The sequence below is a fragment of the Tursiops truncatus genome, chromosome 16, assembly GCF_011762595.2.
Source record: "Tursiops truncatus isolate mTurTru1 chromosome 16, mTurTru1.mat.Y, whole genome shotgun sequence".
NCBI lineage: Eukaryota > Metazoa > Chordata > Mammalia > Artiodactyla > Delphinidae > Tursiops > Tursiops truncatus.
In genome coordinates, this window is record NC_047049.1 from 62833518 (window position 1) to 62858663 (window position 25146).

Here is a 25146-nt window from a genome sequence, read left to right on the forward strand (position 1 = left end):
ACATCAATAACAGTAGAAGAATCTAACTACACGTGCCTTCTAGTATGATGCAGTATGAATTAGAAAACATCACCTATAATGTAGTCTTGCCAAAAGCCTTTAGACTTAACTTCTAGTTTATAGTTTATATGGCAGAATGAGAAACAAGGTGAAAATAAAATAAGGAGTCAAGACAAATCCAGAACACAACATTCCGAAAGAATCTACAAGTCAACTAGACCAATTTCTTAAAAAGTCAATGTTATAAACGAAGAAACAAAAAGTGGGAAACCATTTTGGAATAAAAAAGACTAAAGAAACATAACCAGATACAACACATGAAACTTGACTACCTTTTCGTTTAGGAAACAAAAAACAACCTTTTTAAAAGACATTTCGGAGACAACTGGGGAGGTCTGAATATAAACAGGGTATCTAAATGCTTCTTCTTAGACGTGACAGTAGATTCTGGTAATATAGGAAAGGATTCTCTTTTAGGAAAGGCATGCTTAATATAAACAGGGGTGAAATGTCATAATGCTTGCATTATGACCACTCACAGCAGTGTTTTCAGAAAACAAAAACTAGAAACAATCCAAACGTTTAGCAAAGAAAAACATATAAACTGTACAATATTCATACAATGGAATATTGTACAATAGTCATACAATGGAATATTGTGCAATAATGAAAACAAAGAAACTAGAGCCACATGGAATAAATATGAAAAACTTTAAAACATAATGTTGAACAAAAGTCTTACAGAAAAGATTCTATAGGTGGAATCACACATTATGTAAAATTCAAAAACAAACAAAACTAAAGTATATTTATGAACATGCATACTTAAGAGTAAAACTATTAAAAAAGAAAAATAGTTAACAAGTAGTGATTACACGCGTGCTCATTTTAATAGCTCATTACACTGAAATCTGTTTTGTAACTTTGCTATATTTGTGTCAATTTATGATAAGAGAAAATGCCACAATTACATTTTAAAAAAATACCAATTAAGCAGACTTCTGCTAAAGTCAAGGCTATCATTTTTAATATTATTTTGATAAGAAAACGTACAGAGTTTCAAATTATCAATTTGCAAAAGAAAATTTAAAACACAGCTCAGGGCTTCCCTGGTGGTGCAGTGGTTAAGAATCAAACTGCCAATGCAGGGGAAACGGGTTTGAGCCCTGGTCCAGGAAGATCCCACACGCCACGCAGCAGTTAAGCTCATGCGCCACAACTACTGGGCATGCGCTCTAGAGCCCGCGTGCCACAACTACTGAAGCCTGCATGCCTAGAGCCCGTGCTCCGCAACAAGAGCAGCCAATGCAATGAGAAGCCCGTGCACCGCAATGAAGAGCAGCCCCTACTCGCCACAGCTAGGGAGAAACCCGCGTGCAGCAACAAAGACCCAATGCAGCCAAAAATAAATAAATTAAAAACAACAACAACAAAAAAAAAACCCGCACACAGCTCAGGGACTTCCCTGGTGGCGCAGTGGTTAAGAATCCGCCTGCCAATGCAGGGGACACGGGTTCCAGCCCTGGTCTGGGAAGATCCCACATGCCGCGGAGCAACTAAGCCCGTGCGCCACAACTACTGAGCCTGCACTCTAGAGCCCGCGAGCCCAAACTGCTGAAGCCCATGTGCCTAGAGCCCGTGCTCCACAACCAAGAGAAGCCACCACGATGAGAAGCTCGCGCACCACTACGAAGAGTAGCCCCCACTCTCCGCAACTAGAGAATCCTGTGGGCAGCAACGAAGACCCAACGCAGTCATAAATAAATTTATTTAAAAAAATAAAAAGAAAAAAATAAAACACAGCTCATTTATTTGATGCACTATGGTTCAATGAGTAAAGTGCTGCCACCAGATTCTACATGTATATAAAATGTTATGTTCATTAAGAAAATAAGACTCAAAACATTTTCTTCTGTAAATGATAAGATGCCAATAGGGGGACAGGGGATTATTAGTTTTGATATTTAAGTTCACAAAGAGTACGTCTTTGAATAAGAGAAATAAAATAAAACACTTCCAAATTGCTATACAAATAGAAGTGCTTAACACAAGATATTTAAGTTTCCTTTCAAGTATTCTGGAAGTTCCTGCCTTTTTTGTAATTAATACCATACTCTCATTATTTCAATAACCGAACATTTGTGTGTTAGTCTGAACCCTAAAAGGAAAAGATACATTGCATGTAATACCTTTCTGCTGTGGCTGCTGTAATAAAGGCTGGGGCTGTGTCTGCAATAGTGGCGTAATAGAGGCTGCTGAAATCTGTGCCTGCAGCAGTGACTGGGGCTGGGGCTGAGCCTGAACACCAAATGTCGTCTGTGGTGCAATTGGCTGAAGTACGGCAGGAGGAGTCTTCAGTAAAGGTTGGGTTTGCGACTGATTCTTAACAAAAATAAAGAAAAAAAATTTTTAAAAAGAAAAATCTTTGTAAATTGGAAGACCCAACCACCAAGTTTTCATAATACCTATTTTATATACCTGATTTGGTAGTGTTTGAATTCTTTGTGCATTCCATTTAAAAGGCATATTGGGATTATACGTAGCTTCAACCAATACTCTGTCACCCGCTTGGGGGGTTTTCCCTTTGACAGCGCTAAAAAAAAATTAAGGTAAATACGAACACAATTAGAAGAGATTCCTCCAAAAAAGATTTATATATTTAGCATTTTAAAGTAAACTATACCAGAAATGGAAGCCTAAAAAGCTCTTTTAAAAAATAGACATACCTCCTAGACTTATTTTTAGAACTGATCGTGTTTCAACCTTGCTTTATAAACCGTTTCAAGTGTAAGAGATAATTTTCTACCCTGTATCCTCCTAATAGTGTGTCCCTCCCTCTAAAGCACTTTCTTTTATAACCCAAGAGTAAGATTTGCCTTGGGCTTTGGAAAGAGAGAAATGCAGAAAAGATGGAAAACAGGAGACCCACTTGTACAGAAAAAGCTTATATAGTAATTAAACTTAATTTCCCAAAGTATTTCTAAGGAAGCTAATTAGAAATACATTTGAAATAACTAAGGAAATATATATTTCCTGCAACCATCACAACACTAACAAAATACTATTTCAAATCCATTGATTAGTCATTTATTCTGTTTTTTAAAATAAATTTATTTAATTAATTAATTAATTATATTTTTGGCTGCGTTGGGTTTTCGTTGCTGGACGTGGGCTTTCTCTAGTTGCGGCGTGCGGGCTTCTCACTGTCGTGGCTTCTCTTATTGCAGAGCACAGGCTCTAGGTGCGCAGGCTTCAGTAGCTGTGGCACATGGGCTCAGTAGTTGTGGATTGTGGGCTGTAGAGCACAGGCTCAGTAGTTGTGGTGCATGGGCTTAGTTGCTCCACGGCACGTGGGATCTTCCCGGACCAGGGCTCGAACCCGTGTCCCCTGCATTGGCAGGTGGATTCTTAACCACTGTGCCACCAGGGAAGCCCAGGTCATTTAATCCTATCATTTTTTCAACTAAAATATTTTACATACATGTCATTAGATATGTCAAACAAAAGATTAAATTTTAAAAGGCACATGACTATTTCAATTTTTTTTTTTTTTTTTTTTTTTTTGCGGTACGCGGGCCTCTCACTGTCGTGGCCTCTCCCGTTGCGGAGCACAGGCTCCGGACGTGCAGGCTCAGCGGCCATGGCTCACGGGCCCAGCCGCTCTGCGGCATGTGGGATCTTCCCGGACCGGGGCACGAACCCGTGTCCCCTGCATCGGCAGGCGGACTCTCAACCTCTGCGTCACCTGGGAAGCCCCTTCATTTTTTTTTTTTTTTTTTGCGGTACGCGGGCCTCTCACCGCCGTGGCCTCTCCCGCTGCGGAGCACAGGCTCAGGACGCGCAGGCCCAGCAGCCACGGCCCACGGGCCCAGCCGCTCTGCGGCATGCGAGATCCTCCCGGACCGGGGCACAAACCTGCGTCCCCTCAACCGGCAGGCGGACCCCCAACCACTGCGCCACCAGGGAAGCCCAACCCCTTCAATTTTTAATCTCACTGTAAGTCTGCTCATGAATAGCTAGAAATGTAAAATCACTCCTACAAAACATTTATAAAGAATTCATGATGACTACTTTGTTCAATGATAAAAAGATATCTTCAGTCACATTCTCCATCAAAAAATGTCACAGGGGACTTTCCCTGCTCGCACAGTGGTTAAGAATCTGCCTGCCAGTGCAGGGGACATGGGTTTGAGCCCTGGTCTGGGAAGATCCCACATGCCACAGAGCAACTAAGCCCGCGCACCACAGCTACTGAGCCTGCGCTCTAGAGCCCGCAAGCCACAACTACTGAGCCCGTGTGCCTAGAGCCTGTGCTCCACACCAAGAGAAGCCACCGCAATGAGAAGCCCACGCACCACAACGAAGAGTAGCCCCCTGCTCGCCACAACTAGAGAAAGCCCATGTGCAGCAACGAAGACCCAATGCAGCCTAAATTAATTAATTAATTTAAAAAAATGTCACAGGTACAGGTTGAATGATTAAAGCAGAAAATTAGAGCTAAACCATAATTCCATGCCACAGTTAAGTAGGTGTCTTATCAATATACTTAATGCTAAATACAAGAAGGCATTTGTCAACACCTAATGAAGTTTACCTAAGCTGAAAGAATACATCTTCATCCACAAATCCAAATGTATCGTGTAGTTTTGTAACCACCCCTGTAAAAACACGCTGTTTCTGAGGTTGTGTCTGTTGCTGACTGGACCTTGGTGTTGGATATGATACAGTTATCTGAGCTGCTGGTTGAGGAGTTGACAAGCTAAGGCTTGTAGGCAGTCCGACAGCCGGCTATAAAACAAAATCAACACCAAATTAAGGTAATGATATGAAGCAGTCTAGAACTTAAAACTAGTTAAAAATAGCTCAAAATGCTAAAAACAATTTGAAGTTAGAAAACACATACGTACACCTTGAAGATGAAAATCAAGTCTGAAAAATTACGTTATTTTTGATCGATTTCATGATTAAGTTCCCTCAGATGAAAGTTTCCCCAGGACGTTTCAGGAAAAAGTCACCACAGTGCAATGAGTTAAAAAAACACCGCATACTCTAGCCCCCTCTTAGAAATTCAAAATCCATAATGGCATAACAAAGACTCAGGAAAGTCCTAGATAATTGAAATAAGTCAGAGAAAGACAAATATATATATGATCTCACTTATATGTGGATCCTAAAAAAAACAAAGAATTCATAAAAACAGAAAACAGATTGGTGGCTGCCAGAGGAGGGGGTGTGGTGGGGGAAATGGGTGAAGGTGGTTGAAAAGTACAAACTTCCAGTGGGGATGTAACGTACAGGATGGTGATTACGGTTAACAATACTGTATCCTACATTTGAAACTTGCTAAGAGAGTAGATCTTGAAAGTTCTCATCAGAAGAAAAAAGAAGTTCACTTACAAGAGGTGATGCACGTTAACTAAACTGACTGTGGAAATCATCTCACAATATATATGTATTATTAAATCATGCTGTACACCTTATACTAATACAATGTTATATGTCAATTATATCTCAAACTGGGAGGAAAGGTAACACTTTCATTGGTCTCTTCTGACATAATCAAACATGAATAACAACATATTACTGATTAAAACTTCTGTATGTAAACAGAAATAAAACCATTAAAAAGAAAGGATCATCTGATTCTTCAACTCAAATGAATTCCATAATTCGTTTTACACCTGCCCAATAAAGCAAGTCTCTAAGTTCTACAATTAAAAAAAAAAGTTAAGTCCTATATATATATTAAAGGAACTCAGCATTTCTTAAACTGTAGCCACAAAATTTTCTCACAAAGTTTCTTTAACATAATAAGACAAGACACTAATGCTTTATGGGCACACTTTGGGAAGTGTTATTCTAAGCAAAGACTAACTTTTACAGCTTTTCTATTCAGTCTGAAAATCCTACTATTGGAGATTGAAAATAGGACGTAGGTGTTCATCAATTTTAGTTCTTTTTTTTTTTTTTGGTTGTGCAGCATGTGGGATCTTAGCTCCCTGACCAGGGATCAAACTCACACCCCTTGCAGTGGAAGCACAGAGTCTTAACCACTGGACCACCAGCGAAGTCCCAATTTTAGTTCTTTAATAAATACAAAGTGAGGTTTATTTCTCAACTGAAGTATACTTTATTTTTTTAAAGTAACTAACAGGTTCAAGACTATACAGGTACAAAAGGTTATACAGTAAAAAGCTTTTCACCTATTCCTGTTCCTTAGCTACCTAGTTCCCTATCCATGGGGCAATCACTGTCTCCAGTTACTATTAGAAGTTCTGCTTTCTTTTTAACAGTTGCATACACCAGGGGTCAGTGAACCACAACCCACGGGCCAAATCCAGCCCACAGTTTATCATCTTTACACAAACTTACAAGCCAAGGGTCGTTTTTACACTTTTTTTTTTCTTTTTAGGTTGCGGCGTGTGGCTTGCGGGATCTTAGTCCCCCGACCAGGGATCGAACCCAGGCCCTTGGCAGTGAAAGCACAGAGTCCTAACCACTGGAGTACCAGGGAATTCCCAGTTTTTACACTTTTAAAGAATTGTTTAAAAAGAAAAAAAAAAAAGCAACATAGACTGTAAGTGGTCCACAAAGCCTAAAGTAGCATTACATATCGAAAGTTGACAAACTTCTTAATGTTGCTGAAAAATCAAGCTGATAATGCAACACAATAACTCACCTCCTAAGGTCAAAGTAGAAAAGATATAACATGTACAAAAACATTCTTAAAAATACTAGCTACAAAGAAAATGTAAAAGCCAAAATCAGTATTAAATTTAAAATAAGACCTCATATTTATTCAAACTAGATCACAGCAGGAACAGCAATCAAACAGCATAAAAGAAAAAACAAAAACATGTTTTCCATCTTTATTTAACATTATATTGCTAAAACTATTACATGAATCCAACAAATATTCATCTTTAAACCTTGAAAGAGGGAGTTCCCTGGTGGTCCAGTGGTTAAGACTCTGCGCTCCCAATGAAGGGGGCCCAGGGTTCGATCTCTGGTTAGGAAACTAGATCCCATATGCCACAACTAAGAGACCGCATGCTGCAAGTAAAGATCCCTCATGTCACAACGAAGATTCCGCACGCGGCATGCCGCAACTAAGACCCGGCACAGCCAGATAAATAAATAAATAAATATATTAAAAAAAAAAAAAAAAAAACCCTGAAAGAAAACCTAGAACAGGAATAAAACTTTGGTCTACTTTTCATTCAGATATTCATAAGAAATAAAGTAATGCCAAACTAACCTGTGTTAACAGGGTCTGCTGAGGTTGCTGCAACTAAAAACAGGAAAAACAAACAAAAGCAGTAAAGATAAAAGAATCAATCAGAACTGCTGTTTCACAGATGTTTTACAAAAGGAAAAATTCCTATTAAATAAGTACTTTATTTCTAATTAAGAAATATGTGAAAAGTAACAGAGGTCATTAGGTATAAGGTTTCCTACAACTATTTTTAACAACTGCAGACTTTAAATATAACTAACTCATTCAATAATGATAAAGAATTTTTTTTTTTGTTATTTCAGAGGAATAACACCCACCAAAAAACCCCACAAGTCCCTAGAGGGGTAAATTTCTACTTCTGCCCCATATTAATTACCATGCTACAGAAATGATTCAATATCATCCGTAAGCTACCTGTATCAAAAATATTACTCACTGTCCAATTCATATATATCCCTCTAATATGAGAAGCAGTCCTTACAGTCAGACTTGCCAAAGGTATGGGGACCATAAAGGACCATACACCCTGACATAGTTTCTCTGGCAATAGCAAAGTATAACATTACCAGAAAGCAAAAGGAATTGGTGGGAAGGGGGAAATTTTAAAACTCTGGAACAGAAGTAAACTTTCTGAAGCCTCAGGACTGTGTCTGTATTAACCATCAGGAGGGTCTCCAAAGAAGTACTTATCCCTGCTTGCTCCCTGTCATCCTTCAGCATTCTTTTCAAGCTGCCCAGCTTGGAGTTGTCTATCATGCACTAGTGTCCCATGGTTACAGCTAGAAGAGCAGGAATCTCCTGATGATGCTTAATAGCTTGAGGAAAAGGTCTTTTTTCCTACTGCCCAGGTAAGCAGTCTGAGAACATGGGCATCATTTCTGTGTTTGTGGATATCCTGGTCAGGGTAAGATTTGGACTTAGGTAAGATTTCTCTTGAGACATCCTTAATGCTTATTAGCTTCTAACTAGTGTTTTAAGCCCAATGGCAGAATCTGAAGATCACAGTTCTTCTGTTCATGACTTCTTATTTACTATGACTAATAAGCTTCCCAATAAATCTTTGTCAGACTTAAAAATAAGCTAGGAGAAAACAATCTATATGACATTCTAATTCAAAACACTGTTTACCTAGGTCGACATGTATTAAAGGTTAAATCTATCAAATTTCCATTTTTCTGTAAGTTAAGAATGGATGAATAATGGCATTTTTTTAGGGCAAGAACATTTGAGTATTGCCATTTTCATGTGGTTCAAAATAAAACACAGGCTTTAATAATGTATTTCCTAACAGTACTAAAATAAGTCTAAGGGTATCTGAAAACAAGATAGCCAACTTGGACCCCAATCTCTTATCAATTTTTTAGAAGTTTAAAGCAATTATTAGTGGGATACTATAATCTTCAGGGCAAATGAAATGCTTCTGAAACCTAACAGGCAAGGATGAAATTGGGGCATGGATCTAGGGACAAGTGTTAATGGATTGAGAAGCCTCTTGTTTCTCCACAGTGTCTCTGGATCCAAGTTTTTGGTCCTTGTCTCTTGTATCCCCTTTTCCTCTCCTGACTGCTATACTTTCCTGAAGCTTCCTTAATGGCACTGGGAAGGGACAAAGACTACCTCTTAACCCTGGAAAACCTAGAATGGGTGCTTAGACTGGAACCCATCTAGATTTGAGCAAGTCAAACTCTTCTTTGCTTGATATGCTTCTCCTTGGGTTCACTTTGTTACCTCTTTCTACCATCCCAGATATAATAACCCTTGAAGAATACGATTAGAGTATAAGCTTAGGGAAAAGGAGCCAAAGAAACTTTTAGTCTAAGTAAGGAGTTTTCAAATTGTTCAAATGTGCCTTGGGAATAGGGGTGAGAACTACAAGGGGAGGCTTCCTCCCATTTTCAACACTATTTTTATATTTTATATATTAGGTTTCAATACACAATTTCATTAGGGGAAAAAAAGGCAGGGTTCCATTGTTTTAAATAAATACAGGCTGAAAGCCAAAGGTCTGTCTACGGTTTAGCTTCAAATGGGAAAAAGGAGCTTTTCATTTTCACATGTGGTCCAGTACAGCACAGTAGGGCTAGAGGTTTCAAATAAGAGTACTAGGCCAAAGACTCATTAATAGAGTGATTCTTTCCAGATTCTTCTGCATGCTTTCTTAGAAACATGTGACAAGGACTGGCTACTAGATGAGGATTTGAGTCTTCAGGACCTCTCTCCTGTCCTCCTCTCCCTTGGAGACATTCCGTTTTACCTACCACATTTCCTCCACCCCAAAAGAATTCAAATCACACATTAAGGTTACTGATGGGAAATAAAATCTACAAAAATTCAGTTGGAACAAATGACTTTTTAAAAATCAGTTTTTAACATGGAAAATATAAACTAACCTGTTGTTGCACACTATACAAGGCCTGCTGAGGTTGTGAATATTGCTGGAAAAAAGATTTTTTAAAGAAAAATATGGACATTAGTTTTAGTCATTCTCAAAAAGCCATATACATATATATATATACATTCAAATACATAACCAGAATTAAACTAAAAAGAAATTTTCTGGAACATCTACACTTCATCTAAAATAAACAAAATAATGATTACTTATACTTTGGGATTCATCAAGAATGGAATTTTACTCAAATAATTAAGATACAAGAACTTAAGAATTTTGACTATGCAACTACATCTCTCTGTATGTCCTGGGCATAAAGAATTTTTATCACCAGAATAAAACAATAAGCATAATAGAACCCCACAACTATTCATTCTTTAAAATGTGAAGGTACCTACCCTAGCTACTCAGATTTGAAAGTTCTGCATGTCACATATTAAAACCTATTAAAGATTCACCTGTTGCAATGCTGCTGCTGCAGCTGCAGCTTGTTGCTGCAATGCTGCAGTTTGAGTTAACTGATAGTTTGCTGGGGTTTGTGTAGTAAGGCCTGCTGCTGCCAATGCAGTTTGCTGTGTGTAAATGGTAGGAGATGCTCCAAGGAGTGATGGCTGCTGAACACCCAATGCAGCTAAAATGAGATTAGAAAGAGGGGGAAAAAAATCAAGATTATTTGGATCCTGTCCAGGAATTTTCAATGAGTGCTTAGTAATGAATTACAGTCTGTCATTGCTTAGTAAAAACCTAAAGAAAAATTTTACTAATGCTTGTTGAATTTAAATGATTCATGCCCCACCTCAGATTCCAATGGCTTTATATTAAATATATGCTCAAGTCATGACAGATATAAGAAAACATTAATCTATAAAATTAAACTACAGAATGAACCCAACCAACCTTACCTAGACCAAGTGGCTAAAGTACCCTTGAGAAATATTTTTAGTAAGAAAAGCAGAAAATAAACCATCTTATTTTACTAATCTAGAATGTATTATCTTCAAGCAGATTAGAATCATACATTAAGGGCAGCGCTGCTGGAAGTGACCCACCCTTAAAACATCCTACTGGAGAGAATTTTCATGTACTTCTACTCTATTAAAGAACTGTAAAACTAGGAAACAGACAATAGGAACAGTTTAAAAACACAAAGCACTAAACAGCAGTCTAGCACCGCACTTCCCCAAACTGTATCTCCTAGAGTAACGACTAGCTTCCTGGGACATTAAAGTTTGGGAAAAAGGGGTTCAAGGTTTAAAAAGTTTAGAAAACAGTGAATTAATAAGCACATATTTTTACTGCAGGAATGCTCAGAACCTTTAATATGCCACTAAGCATTGTGAATCTCAAAGAGGTCGCCATAAAAGCAATATTTGCTCATGTAACACTCCATTTTCCAAAGCATCTTGCTTATATCTGAGAATAACTAAAAAAAATGCTGCTCTATAGCTACTAAGTTAATAACCCTACAGAAAGAACAGATTGTGCCTTACAGGAAAAGAACAGAAATCATTAATGAATTAACCAAAGCACCTAGTCTAGAATCTACCAGAAAATCTTTAGAAGTGTGAGGTTCATCATCAATCAGTTGTTTAAGAGTCCAGGTTAATTCTACTCAAAAGTAAAACCAACCAACCAACTTAGGCAAAAATAAACAAACAAATCCCAGAAATCATGTTTGGAATTAATATAAATTACAAATTATCCCCTGCTAAAACACTGATTTTTAAAAAATAAAAAAGGTTGAGAAAAAAAAAAAAAAGAATCTAAGGTGGGGAAAAAAACCTACTGAGTGTCCTGAATACACAATTCTAGACCCTTACAACATTAATCTCTTATTCCCTTTTTTTTTTTTTGCGGTACGCAGGCCTCTCACTGCTGTGGCCTCTCCCATTGCGGAGCACAGGCTCTGGACGCGCAGGCTCAGTGGCCATGGCTCACGGGCCCAGCCGCTCCGCAGCATGTGGGATCTTCCCGGACCTGGGAACGAACCCATGTCCCCTGCATCGGCAGGCGGACTCTCAACCACTGAGCCACCAGGGAAGCCTTGTTTTTGTTTCTTAAATTTTTATTGGAGTACAGCTGCTTTACAATGTTGTGTTAGTTTCTGTTGCACAGCAAAGTGAATCAGCTATACGTATACATATATCCCCTCTTTTTTGGATTTCCTTCCCATTTAGGTCACCACAGAGCACTGAGTAAAGTTCCCTGAGCTACAGTAGGTTCTCATTAGTTACCTATTTTATACATAGTAGTACATATATGTCAATCCCAATATCCCAATTCATCCCAATCCCCCTGCCCCGATATGTCTGTTCTCTACCTCTGTGTCTCTATTTCTGCTTTGCAAATAAGTTCATCTGTATCATTTTTCTAGATCTCTCTTGTTTTTAAGGTAAGTCAGACGCCACAGATGGGCAGAAAGGAGAAACCAAGACTAACAAAGTTAATTTAAATAGAAAGAAATGAGGAATGTCTTAACACCAACGTAAATTCAAAATGAAGTTAACTGCAGTGAGAATGGAGATAATGGTAATGAAACTAGGGCACAGGTTCTAACCAGTAGTTCCTGTTAACCTTCTGAAACTGTGTGTAAAATTACAGACAAGAAAGTCCAAAGCTTTCATCAGATTTTCAAAAGGATAACGGACCCAAAAAAGGTTAAGAACCACTGTTTTAGGATAACAGAAGCAAAATTCTCTTGTAAACACAAGACAGGGAAAGAACCTAGGAAAAATTATTAGTATTTAAAATTCTTAGATTGGGATGTTCTGCACTTGACAAAAGTAACATCTTGTGATTCAAGTACCATATCCGCATGCATCTCCTTCACCCACCTGAGCTCTGACCTCAGATCTGCTGGTACCAATTTCCAGAACACTGGAAAGTACTGATAGCTGCCACAGAAGGGCTCAGGGCTAATATCTCAGAAAGAGCTCTTTTTTTCCTACACAGCATTTAGTAAGTGGGATGATAGCTGATATCCACAATCTCTTTTCCACTGCTGACAGTCAATGTGATGAATTAGAAACTACAAAGCAGACTGATTGGTAGGAGAACTTTATGGGAAGGAAATTGACATTGTAGTAGTTGCTGCACACTACTAGCTAGTTAATTCAAATTTTGTGAAATCACTGTGCATGTGGTTGTGGCTTTTATATGTCTGTATAATGTAGCTCTCTTTAAAATCATTTACCTTTGCGATTTTAACCTCAATAAAGTACATTTCATTAAAATTTATTAATGCTCCTCTTTTTTGTGGCTATGTAAGAAGGTATCCTTGAATACCTGTTCATAGCATTCTCCACTCTTCTTGTGAATTTCTATAATCAATATTCTGTAAGATAATTCTATACTTACAAAGTACAAAGGTATGAATCTCTGACTTAATCTTTCTCTCTCCATAAGTGGCCTAACACTTATCAGTTGGAGATTTTTTTCCAATTACCCAGATTGGAACAGTCTGTTCATTTATCTGTACCTGATTCAATATGATTGTTGAAGGTCTCATGGCCCATCTGAAACAGATATACTTATAACTATGTAACAATACTTCCACAGACAAACCTATGAAATGAGCCCTAAATGACCAAAGGCTACCAGAGGTTAATAAGTAAATCTAAGGGGTAAGTTTCCTTAAAGCTTTAAGGACAAATGTAAAATATATTATTTTCTAAAATGTAAAATCAGTTTCATATGACTAAAGCTTTCATTTTATGACATACTAGTAGTTATGACATACTGAATACCAGTGAACACACCATTAAAACACATAAGAGAAACCTGTCCCGTCTGTTGTTCCTTGATCTTATCAAACTCACAAATTTAAAAATCCTTATTACCCTTATACCTAAGATGTATTATCCATCTTTACTAAGATGGGTGATCCTTCTGAAATAATAAAATTCAAAACCTCATATATATATATATATACACATATGCATAACTGAATCACTTTGCTGTACACTTGAAACTAACACAACACTGTAAATCAGCTATACTTCAATTAAAAAAAAAACTACTTAGAAGCAACCTTAGGCTAAAAAAACAAAAAATCTCTGGGACTTCCCTGGTGGCACAATGGTTAAGAATCGCCTGCCAATGCAGGGGGCACGGTTCGAGCCCCGGTCTGGGAAGATCCCACATGCCACGGAGCAACTAAGACCGTGCGCCACAACTACTGAGCCTGTTCTCTAGAGCCTGCGTGCTGCAACTACTGAGCCCACATGCCTAGAGCCTGTGCTCCGCAAGAAGAGAAGGCACTGCAATGAGAAGCCCAAGCACCGCAACGAAGAGTAACCCCTGCTCGCCGCAACCAGAGAAAGCCCGCACACAGCGACGAAGACCCAATGCAGCCAAAAATAAATAAATAAATTTACATAAATAAATAAAAAATAAAAACAAAATAATAAAAAACAAAAAAAAACTCAAGCTAATCCGAGAAACTTCATTTTTTTCATCTTTTGCAAAATTTTTTTAAGGCACTGGTCAAGCAATGCTTTATTCTTCGAAATTTCCATATATCAATATATGTTCAAAAGCAATCTTACACTGTATGGAAAGAAAAACAACATAAAGACGTGGGGGATTCTCTTTATAACTTGTGGATTTACTAAAACACGTATAAACCCAAGTTTTAAACCAAGTGAACAAGTCTCCTAAGTGTCATCTTCAACTCAACATCCTTCCTAAAAAGTGATCTTTAAAGATTAGATTTCATAGAAATTCAAAACTTTTGATGCCCTCATGAACAGATAGATAACTTTCTTACAATCAGACAACTCACTGGTCAAGGCATTGCTATTGCTTTTGAGGTACTATTCTAAGCCCATAACGTACCCAAATAACTGGAAATACTCATTACTTTTTAAGAATTAGAAATTAAGGCATTAAGAATAAGAAATTAAGGGAGTCAAAGGTACAAACTTCCAGTTGTAAAATAAATAAGTCATGGGCATATTAAAAAAAATTAAGGCACAAAATAGTATTTTAAATATAACATATTCTAAATGTTGTAATCTTCTATACTAACCGCACTGTTCAATACACTAGCCACCAGCCATATATGGTTATTTCAATTTAAATTAGTGAAAAGTAAATAAAATTAGAAACTCAGTCCCTCAGTCACATTAACCACATTTCAAGGGCTCAAGAGCTACATGTGGCTAGTGGCTACCATATTAGATAATGAAGACACAGAATATATTCATCATCACAGAAAATTCTACTTAGTGGAGAGAACTGTTCTATAAAGAAGAGGCAAAGCCTTAAATAAGTCAGTGTTATATGGGAGTCTCTATAAAGATTAATAGCCTGGCAGACAACAGCTCTTCCACTCTCTTGAAGTCCCATGGAAGTGATGACTAGTGATCCTGGCCATAATCTCTTCTAGCTACTACTCAAGTATGTTGGTCAACCCTCCCAGGAAGTTAAAGACACTATTTGTAACGTCATGATTTCTTCCATCCTTGAATGCCTCAGATATCTACCTAGTTTTCAACTCCATTTCTTTCAACGAGTTTTGTATCACCCAAAGTTAATATTCCAACTTTCAATGTTACTTCCAATACATTTTCAGCTATAATAGACCAAAATTATTCATAAAACACATAGTGCAAGAGAAGCCACAAATGCATAAACATGAGTTGCACACTCAACTAAGGATAGAGAGACGGGCACTCACTGGTTTGGTATGTTGATGCAGCTCTCACTGGATGAGAGCACAAATAAGGCAAGCTCAGAGGATAAGGGAGAAAATATGTACTAACAATGAGGCTTAACCTTAACAGATTTCTGTGCATTTTTTTTTTTTTACTCTTAGAACAATGTTTTGGAGACAGTTTCTTGTTACATAGCACTAGTAGTGTTTAACAAGAGTTAAGCCCACACCAATAGCAATCTTTTTGGCCATGCTGGCTTGCAAGATCTTAGTTCCCTTACCAGGGATCAAACCTGGGCCCCGGCAATGAAAGTGGGCAAAGCGCCGCATCCTAACCACTGGACAGCCAGGGAATTCCTGCAATCTTCTTTTTCTACCAAATGAGTTGGAAATATCCAGCTCTATCAAGAGATAACGAATATAAGTATACATAGTACATCAGCTATTATTTGTTTGAAAAGGATCATGAATCTTGCAGTTTAACAATTTGAACTTCTGACTCAAGAGACAGGGGTTTTAAAAGACAACCAGTGGGCCAGATTAAAGAGGTAGAAAAAATGAAGTCATATTTTATGGAAGCGTCTTTAGTGTTCATCAACAAATGAATGGATAAAGAAGATATGGGGTATACATATACAATAGAATACTACTCAGCCATAAAAAAGAATGAAATCTTGCCATATGCAGCAATATGGATGGACGTGGAAGGCATTATGCTAAGTGAAGTAAGTCAGACAGAAGAAAGACAAATACTATACGATATCACTTACCTGTGAAATCTAAAGAATACAACAAACCAGTGATTATAACAAAAAAGCAGGTTCACAGATACAGAGAACAAACTAGTGGTTACCAGTGGGGAGAAGGCAGGGATGGGTAAGATTGGGGTGGGGGAGCGGGAGGTACAAACTACTGAGTGTAAGATAAGCTAACAAGGACATATAGTACAGCACAGGAAATATAACCAATATTTTGTAATAACTTTAAATGAAGTGTGACCTTTAAAATTTGTACAGGGGAGACTTCCCTGGCAGTCCAGGGGTCAAGACTCCATGCTTCCAATGCAGGGGGTGCAGGTTCCATCCCTGGTCAGGGAACTAAGATCCCACATGCTGCATGGCACAGCCAAAAATAAATAAAATTTTTTAGTTAAAAAAAAAAATTTGTATAGGGAATTCCCTGGCAGTCCAGGTTAGTACTGGGTGCTTTCATTGCCATGGGTCCGAGTTCGATCCCTGGTCAGGGAACTAAGATCCCTTAAGTCGCATGGCACAGCCAAAATAAATAAACTAATAAAATAAAATAAAATTCGTATAAAACAATTTTAAATGAAGTCACATTTAAAACAATAGTATTAGCCTCAGTCACCTGTGTTAAAGTACCACATAGCACTATGATCTTAACTCCGGAACTAGTTCATTTTTTTTTGTCTATAGCCAGAATGTAGTCATCTTACAAATGGTCAAAGAAATGGGTGAGAAAATAGGTCTGAATTGGCTAAATCCACCCAAACATTTTAATACTGTTGCAATTATGTACATATACACATGCAAATATTTTGAGTCAAATATACTGAAGATACTCCTAAGTCACTATAATTAATCTACGGGATATTTAAAGATTCAGTCAGTGATTTGCCAGCTCTCTCTCTCAATGTCCCTTTACATGACAGAAAACTGTTAAGCTTTCAAACCTTAAAGCTCTGGTCCCAATTATGACTGTCATTGAATATGTAATACAGCACTTCAGCTAGGAGATAGAAAAGAGGGTAGATATTTAAAAAGAAGTATTTCAGTGTAGGAGATATGAGAAATGAGGCTGGAAATACAGAAGATCCTGAATACCATCTCAAGGAGTTTGAACTGTATTCTAAAAGTCCTTGAGGATGAATAAAAGAACAGAGTAATGGAAGAAACAATAACCACTATTTTGAGGTCCTAACATTGGACTCTTCTGTGACCTTCTGTTGATAAACAAATTTCTTCACTTTTCTGGGCCTCAAATTCTTCATCTGTTAGAAAAAAGAACTGAGACAGAATCTAGTTCAGGGCCCATTCAGCTTTGGAAAGTTCAGTAATTTAGATAGAAATTATGCTTTAGGAATATCATATCTGACAGACACACTGGAGCTGGGGGAGAAATAATAAGCAACATATCCAGTAAAAGAGGAAAGCAAATAAAAGCAGTGAGAACTTAATAGAGGATAATAAATATAGAGTATGACTAAGTGATACATGGGGAAAAGAGCATCCTGACTTAAGTGAATGATTTACGGTAAATCATATAAAGCTTTGGGAAAGGTATGGAAGGGCCTGAAAGTTAGGTGAGAGACTTTGGCATAAGATCTGCAAGCAAGAGAAAGCTGATGCGGTTATCTACATGTAAAGTGCAAAGGGCCTAAATGTAAAATAGAGGAATATATTCGAGGCATTTTCAAGGGGGGAAAAAGTCAAGGTTTGATATATGTTTGAATACGGGAAATAAAGGAAAAGAAAATTAAATGACAGACATGTAGAAATTACTAACTCCTTAATTGAACAGACTCAGCATTAAAATTAATCAGAAACAATTCAAATACTGATCTTGGACTTTATGACAGATTTCAGCAATAAAGTGCTAGCGTGCATGCTTTTACTGAAGTTTTTAATCTTATTTTAAATACGTCACCTGTGTGAATGCACTGAAATTTTCAAATCACTGTTAGCTGAGAATTTTCAGAGTTAGTACAAATGCAAGATAACCTTGCTAGAAAATGGAATAGCAAAGCCATTAACTGAACAAAACCACCTTAAGTTATATACAAAAAGGAAACAGTAGTAATTTTTTATATTGCTTTCAGGAGAAAATGAGTCAGATACATAGCCACAAAGATCAAAATATTTCATTTGAACTGAATTATTCAGTTAACCTTTTTCTGTTGCGTGATTATTTGATTTATGACATTGACCTCTGATACTAATATATCTGGCATGCATATATATATATATATATATATTTTTTTTAACTAGAATAAAACAGGTAGCTATACTATTACCCAGATTAAGTCCTTTTAATGCTCTTTGCTGAAATCTTTTCTCAAATTGTAGTTGAAGCTGCCAGGAGAAAACTTAAGGCATTATATACTTAGGCTAAAATGTTCTCCATTGAAATGAGGTGTAAATAAAACTATAAGGTTTTTAAGGTGTAAACAAAATTCTAATTGCCTTAGAGTTGAAAAAAATTCAACTTTGATAGAAATTAGCTTGGCTCTGAGAATCAACTCTAATAAGATAATGATTAGTCACAAAGACTTGAAAATGAAGGTTAGAAAATATTATATCAGGCTTTCAGGAAACAGCTCAAAATATAGCACCTAAAAATTAAATATTTTAATAAAAACATTGTCAATAGAATTCCACTTAGAAACTACTCCAGGATTTTTGTAAGAAAACTAAGCACAGAAGCTAACAAAACACTTGCCTAGTTACTGAAGTCATAATGTATCAATAAAATATCAGATTTTATTAAAAAAAAAACAATATATATCAGATTTTGAAGAACTGTGATTAATGACAGGTCCCAGAAAATCCATAAATAATTTCCTACAGCACAAATAGAAACTGTTGAGCTTCCCTGGTGGTGCAGCAGTTAAGAATCCGCCTGCCAATGCAGGGGACACAGGTTCGAGCCCTGGTCCGGGAAGATCCCACATGCTGCGGAACAACTAAGCCCGCATGCCTAGAGCCCGTGCTCCGCAACAAGAGAAGCCATGGCAACGAGAAGCCCACGCACCACAACGAAGAAGAACCCCCGCTTGCTGCAACTAGAGAAAGCCCATGCGCAGCAACAAGGACCCAACTCAGCCAAAAATAAATAAATAAACTTATTAAAAAAAAATAGAAGTTTTAAAAACAAACAGTATAGTATACATTTAAGTAATTATAATACAAATGTTAAGAGCTACAGACAATAGAATTCCACCATAACAGCTATTCTACTGGAACAATACTGGTACGAAATTAAAACAAATTATATGCAGAAAAAAACAGGTAAACATGCTTAGTTTACCAAAATACCAGTACACAGCACTTGTTTCTGGACACAAAGTAGCTGCTAATAATTCCTGTTTCAACAAAACTAAGTCATTGGGACTTCCCTGGTGGCAGTGGTTAAGAGTCCTCCTGCCAATGCAGGAGACATGGGTTCGATCCCTGGCCTGGGAAGATCCCATATGCCGTGGAGCAACTAAGCCCGTGTGCCACAACTACTGACCGTGTGCTCTAGAGCCCACGAGCCACAACTACCGAGCCACGTGCTGCAACTACTGAAGCCTGCGCGCCTAGAGCCCGTGCTCCGCAACGAGAAGCCACCGCAATGAGAAGCCCACACACCGCAAGGAAGAGTAGCCCCCGCTCGACGCAACTAGAGAAAGTCCACGCACAGCAATGAAGACCCAACGCAGCCAAAAAATAAATAAATTAATAAATAAATTTATTTAAAAAACTAAGTCATTATCAGGTTCCCCACTATTTAACACAGAGGAGAAATATTTAGATCTGAATAAACATAATCTTTAACTATTATTTCATATTATTTTCAGTTGTCTGCAGAAGTAACTGTTGATCATTTAACCCCTCAAATCAAGAGTAATTAAAATAAAAACCCTAATATATCCATTTCCTTAAAGAGAAAGGTCACCGGGACTTCCCTCGTGGCACAGTGGTTAAGAATCCACCTGCCGATGCAGGGGACACTGGATTGAGCCCTGGTCTAGGAAGATCCCACATGCTGCGGAGCAAATAAGCCCGTGCGCCACATCTACTGAGCCTGCACTCCAGAGCCCGCGAGCTCCAACTACTGAAGCCTGCGCGCCTAGAGCCTGTGCTCCGCAACGAGAGAAGCCACCGCAATGAGAAGCCCGCGCACCACAACAAAGAGTAGCCCCTGCTCGCCGCAACTAGAGAAAGCCTGTGCGCAGCAACGAAGACCCACCGCAGCCCAAAATTAATTAATTAATTAATTAATAGAAAAAGAGAAAGGTCACCTATATAACAAGATAATCATGTCCATCATATTTAGAACACCGAAGTTAGACGATCACATTGTCTCTGCAACTGACCTCAAATAACAAAATTTTAAGTAAAATGCAGCAAAGAACTAGTACCAGGTATGTCATAAATAAAAATATATTCAAATTAACAGAATAAGGTGAAACTTTTCTGGGTACTCAAAGAAACCCAAAATTTCATTCTGTAAACTCCTTAGGAAACTTGCTTTAATTTTCAAACCATAAGTCAAGAAACAGTAAAAAAAAAAAAAAAAAGTCTTCCTAAGAGCAATGGGAAGAAATATGGAAACAAACACTTTCAATGACATATTTTGTTACTTTATTTTGAAAATGACTTTTTGTTGACTTTATTTTGAAAATGTAAATATTCATTTGCTCCTTTTACATCTATCTATCATTTTCCTTTGCTTGATAAATTCTTTAGAGCTGGTGTTTCTACTTTAAATTCAAATAACTGAAAACCAGTCATGTATAGTTTTTATAAAGTATGGATTAATACATTTATTTTTAAGTATAACTTATGAATACTGACACCTTAACATGACAAATGAGGAACCTCTAACATAATTAAACCAATTAATCAATTTAATGTTTGAAAAACTATATATAACTGTCCAAACTGCTGTGTAAAACATATTTTGATAGTTGGTCCATGAATTTTTAAAAGAAGCTTCACAGATAAGCTTAAAACATACAGCATTTGCAAACTTTTTTACAATATCATGCATAGCCTAATTCACATAGTTTTATCTCCAACCCGACATACATCTACAGTACATGTGTTCAGAAGACGACTGACCTGGCTGAGATACCGCAGTGGCTGTAAACTGAGTAGCCCATGGCGGATTCTTCTGTCCTCCAAACTGAGCCATGATAAAAGGGGGAGGGAGAAAACCTTCACTTGTTTGTCTTCTATAGCAGCGATCTATTAAGAAAGGATCCACAGGTTAAAGTTCAACCAAACTACAAATATCACAAAAGTATTATTTTAAAGAAATGTTCAATTTGTCAAGGACATCTTTGTAGGCCAAGTTATTTAACAAGGGGCATATGAACGTCCGATATGCAGGAAAAACATTTCACATCAAGTAGTTCACCGAAAGTACCCAATTTCAATATATGACATTTGGGGTAGACTTACAAGAAAGGCACTTCCTTCTGCGACTACAAACTGTCACATTTAAAGAGAATACCATCTGTTGTTTTCTATCCAATTCTTAACAATAAAAAGTACACAGCCTTACGTTCAAAAGAAATATAGCCTGCGTGTTTCTTTTGGCAATGAGCTGGGGGCTGAAAGTGGAGAAACCAATAACGGAAGCTGGGACGAGACACCGAATAAGGGGATTCAAGAATATCATTTAAATAACGAACATCTTCTTACTTTCTAGAGCAGGGAAGGAACTGGGGGGCTCCTTTTCTCTCCCCTCCCTCGAGGGGAAAGACAGCTGAAATAATGGCTGCCCCTTAAAGAACCATCGCGAAGACCCCTCCACCCAAAATCAAGCCAGAAGAGGCGAAGATCTCAGCCCGCGCACTCCCTTTCCCCCCACTCCTCGGAGAGGCCAGAGCTCTGCCACCCATCTTCCTCCAGCCCTAGCTCCTCGCGGGCCGCAGACCAGGGGAGGCGGAAACCTCCGTCCCACGAGCCAAGGTGAACGCCAAGAGGGGGATACCGAGAGCCCTGATTCCCTTAAGCCCCCGGCGGGGCGGAGAAGGCCTCCATCCCCCAAAAGCCGTGCCGCCGTGAGCGGCCCCGACGTCCCGGACCGCAGCCCAGGAGGCTAAAGCCTCAGCGGCTCGAGAGCTAGGGACGGCGGTCAGCAGTTCCTTCGAGGCCGCCAGGCCGAGGATGAGGCTGATGGTCGCCGGGGACACCCGAGGGGCCGCCGGAAAAAAGCGAGGCGGTGGGGGAGGGGCCGGCCGCGCGGGGCCTGCTCCGACCCGCACAAAAGGGACCGTGTCCCTCCCGTCCCAGTCCCACGAGAGGCCCACCGTCGCCGGCCTACGGACGCCGTGCTACCAAATCGGTCGCTCCCAGCCCTTCCGCGGATCCGACTGGACGTTAAGAACCCCGGCTCAGCCGCCGGCCGCTCCAACCGCGAGGACCAGACCTTCACCTGAACCCGGTCCCGGCTAACACCGAAGCCATTTCAAACCCGTCAGCCTTACGCGCATGCGCCAACTTCCCCCTTTTCCTCCGCGCCTCTCCCCCCCCCTCCCTATCTCTCCGAGGAACGGCGCTTACGGGCCTGCGTTCTACGTGCGCGCTTACCAGCGAGACTTCAAGGCGCTCACCCCTCATACTACGCAGCTAGAACTAGAGCGCGCCTAAGAAGGGTTACCTTGGCCTCGCATAATAATGAGCCTATGTCTCTGCGCAAGCTCAAAGGAAAAGGCTTCCCTGAGTGTGGGAAGGAAAGGAATCGGCGGTCACGTGATCCGAAAAGGCTTCCGCCATTTTGTGTTTTTTCGCTTTTTTTTTTTTTGTACAAGTATTTGGGAGAATGGATATATCCAGTGGCATCTGCTAACTTTTTTAAATAATTGAGATGAGATGAAATTCTTTTAACGTATGATTCACTGCTCTAAGTATTTTATGTTGTACAATTCAAGGGCTTTTAGTATCTAAATACGAAAAGCAACCACCATCGCCTCCTCCCTTGAGACAAACCCCTACCCATTAAACAGTCACTGCTTAATCCCTGCTCCCTCCAGCCCCAGGCAGCCACTAATCGGCTTTCTCTGTATGGATTTACCTGTCCTAGACATTTCATATTAATAGAATCATACAACATACGGCCTTTCGTGGCTAGCCTTTGTAATTTACTATATTGTGTCCAAGATTCATGTTGTAGCAGGCATCAGTACTTCATTCGATTTTATAGCTAAAATAATTACCTTTAATGGATAATACCACATTTTGTTTATCCATTTGTCAGTTGATCTTTTGGGTTGTCTCCACTTTGGGGCTATTATGAATAATGCTGCTATGAACATTCACATACAAGTATTTGTTTGAACTCCTGTTTTCAATTCTCTTAGGTTTATACCTAGGAGTGGAATTCTGGGTTACTTGGTAAATTCTATACTGAACTTTTTGAGGAACTGCGAACCTGTTTTCACAGTGACTACACCAGTTTACATTCCCAGGGTTAACAACATAAAGTATCCATTCTATAAATATGGAGTATCTTTCCATTTATTTAGGTCTTTTAAAATTTCTTTCAACATGTATTACGTATTTCAGAGTTCAATTTCTCACATCTCTTTTTTTTTCCTGGCCACACCACAGTCTGTGGAATCTTAGTTCCCAGATGAGGGATCGAACTGGCCCTGCCAGTGGAAGCGTAGAGTTGTAACCACTGGACCGCCAGGGAATTCCCCCCAAGGTCAGTTTTTAAAAGATTACTGTTTTAAAACATCACTCATGGGACTTGGCCCAGGTTTGGTCCCTGGTCAGGGAACTAGATCCCATATGCTGCAACTAAGAGTTCACATACTGAAACTAAAGATCCCACACATGGCAACACAGATCATGCATGTCGCAACTAAGACCCTGAGCAGACAAATAAATAAAATTTTAAAATATTTATTTGGTTGCGTCTGAGTCTTAGTTGCAGCAGGTGGGCTCCTTAATTGTGGCACGCAGGCTCCTTAGTTGCAGCATGCATGTGGGATCTAGTTCCCTGACCAGGGGTGGAATCTGGGCCCCCGGCATTGGGAGTGCGGAGTCTTAACCACTGCACCACCAGGGAAGTCTCAATAAATATATTTTATTTATTTATTTATTTATTTATTTATTTACTTTTTATTTTTGGCTGTGTTGCGTCTTTGCTGCTGTGTGTGGGCTTTCTTTAGTTGCAGTGAGCAGAGGCTACTCTTCATTGCGGTGAGCAGGCTTCTCATTGTCGTGGCTTCTCCTGTTTTGGAGCTCGGGCTCCAGGTGCACAGGCTTCAGTAGTTGTGGCACACTGGCTCAGTAGTTGTGGCCTGCGGGCTCTAGAGCGCAGGCTCAATAGTTGTGGTGCACAGGCTTAGTTGCTCTGCGGCATGTGGGATCTTCCCAGGCCAAGGCTCGAACCCGTGTCCCTTGCACTGGCAGGCAGATTCTTAACCACTGTGCCACCAGGGAAGCCCCAATAAATATTTTTTTAAAAATAAAATATAAAATATTACTCAAGCTGTTGTCTAAAGAGCATCTAAAAGATAAAGGCAGGAATTTCCCGGCAGTCCAGTGGTTAGGACTTAGTGCTTTCACTGCCTGGGTTCAATCCCTGGTCCCTAGTCCCTGGTGGGGGAAATAAGATATAGATAAAGGATATTAGTTGAGCTGTTTATTCTTTCATCCCCTAGGGTGTTGCCAGGTCTGTTTGTATGTTCAGCATCTCACATGTTACCCTTTTAACCAGTCAGGAAGAATGTGGAAAATGTAGTCTCTAGCTGCCCAGCTGAACCTGGGGAGGAGGTGGGGAAGGGGAGGTGGAGGGGAATGGAGTTGTTCCCATCAGTAGAAGGAAGAAGAGGACTACCAGGATGCTACAGAGAAGTAGGTTTCAAACTAGATGAATTTAAAGTAACTTATTTTTCTGTGATATTTGCTGGAATATCACTAGACACCTATTGTCAGTATATTGTTTCATTTCAGGTTTCAATAAATACTTTAGGATGTCAACTTTAAAATACTGTTAGCATACTGTGTTCAGGATTAAGTTTTATTAAAATAATGATACATCCAAGGGAGGGCATGAGTCAATCTAGAGCCAAGTTGATTAACAGCTTTGCTAAAAACTAGGAGTGTGAGCTTAACCACT

General features: G+C 39.0%; 1 protein-coding gene across 3 annotated transcripts in view; it reads right to left on the reverse strand.

The window, feature by feature from the left end:
- CCAR1 (cell division cycle and apoptosis regulator 1) overlaps positions 1-22500 on the reverse strand; it is a 54167-nt gene extending 31667 nt beyond the window's left edge. The window contains exons 1-8 of one of the 3 annotated variants that reach the window (XM_073793530.1): positions 22328-22500; positions 21132-21257; positions 10088-10260; positions 9628-9672; positions 7259-7291; positions 4595-4788; positions 2479-2593; positions 2190-2382 (exon numbers count right to left, since the gene is read on the reverse strand). In XM_073793530.1, coding sequence (XP_073649631.1) covers positions 2190-2382; positions 2479-2593; positions 4595-4788; positions 7259-7291; positions 9628-9672; positions 10088-10260; positions 21132-21204 — 826 coding nt within the window. In that variant the 5' untranslated portion in view covers positions 21205-21257; positions 22328-22500. The remainder of the gene's footprint in view (positions 1-2189; positions 2383-2478; positions 2594-4594; positions 4789-7258; positions 7292-9627; positions 9673-10087; positions 10261-21131; positions 21258-22327) is intronic. The other 2 variants (XM_019936170.3, XM_019936171.3) reach the window with 2 other exon arrangements.
- Between the last annotated feature and the right edge of the window lie 2646 nt (positions 22501-25146).